The sequence below is a fragment of the Bison bison genome, unplaced genomic scaffold (genome assembly GCF_000754665.1).
Source record: "Bison bison bison isolate TAMUID 2011002044 unplaced genomic scaffold, Bison_UMD1.0 scf7180017864492, whole genome shotgun sequence".
Taxonomy (NCBI): domain Eukaryota; kingdom Metazoa; phylum Chordata; class Mammalia; order Artiodactyla; family Bovidae; genus Bison; species Bison bison.
In genome coordinates this window covers 4,467,637-4,468,228 of record NW_011495051.1, presented here as the reverse complement: position 1 = coordinate 4,468,228, position 592 = coordinate 4,467,637, and the positions used below count along the sequence as shown (strand labels likewise).

Below are 592 nucleotides of genomic sequence, written 5' to 3'. Positions count from 1 at the left end.
CCTTGATGTTGAACTTCAACCTCCAAGATCCGTGAGAAACCGATGCTGCTCTTAAAAGCCCCTGGGGTCTCTGGTGTTCGGTTAGCAGCAGCCTGAACAGGTCGAGCCGGCTCCCAGCACACACTGCGCAGGACCGGAAGTCGCCTTCCCAGGCCTGCCCTGGGACTATTCAAGAGCGCAGGCCTTACCTCACGGTCCCAGGAGAAGGACGCTGTGTCGCCAGCCATCTTGGTGATGGTGGTCCAGTTCTGTGGCTGGGCACTGCAGCCTGCCGTGCCGGCCGTCAGGGAGTACGTGTAGGTGAACAGCCCGTTCATCTCCAGCAGGACATACTCGGCCTCCACCACCTCCTGGAACTTGCCTTCGCGCCACCTGGGACAAGGCACGTACAGGCGAGGCTGTGGGAGGCCAGGGGGCCCAGCTATGCCGGGCTGGTGAAACCATCTCGTCTGGGGGCGGACGCCTTCTCCCACCACCACCCCAAAGCTGACGCCTCTGGGACATTCAACCCTGATTCCCAGTGGCAGGTAGGGACAGCGGGCACTGACCGGGTGAGGGTAAGGTGGGAGAGCGGGTGTCGATTTAATTCTGG

At 61.8% G+C, this 592-nt stretch overlaps 1 protein-coding gene across 10 annotated transcripts in view; it reads right to left on the bottom strand.

Annotated features, from left to right (window-relative positions):
- CATSPERD (catsper channel auxiliary subunit delta) overlaps positions 1 to 592 on the bottom strand; it is a 37,449-nt gene that overhangs the window by 6,255 nt on the left and 30,602 nt on the right. For all 10 annotated transcript variants that reach the window (XM_010828203.1, XM_010828193.1, XM_010828194.1 and 7 more), the window contains one exon: positions 189 to 372. In XM_010828203.1, coding sequence (XP_010826505.1) covers positions 189 to 372 — 184 coding nt within the window. The remainder of the gene's footprint in view (positions 1 to 188; positions 373 to 592) is intronic.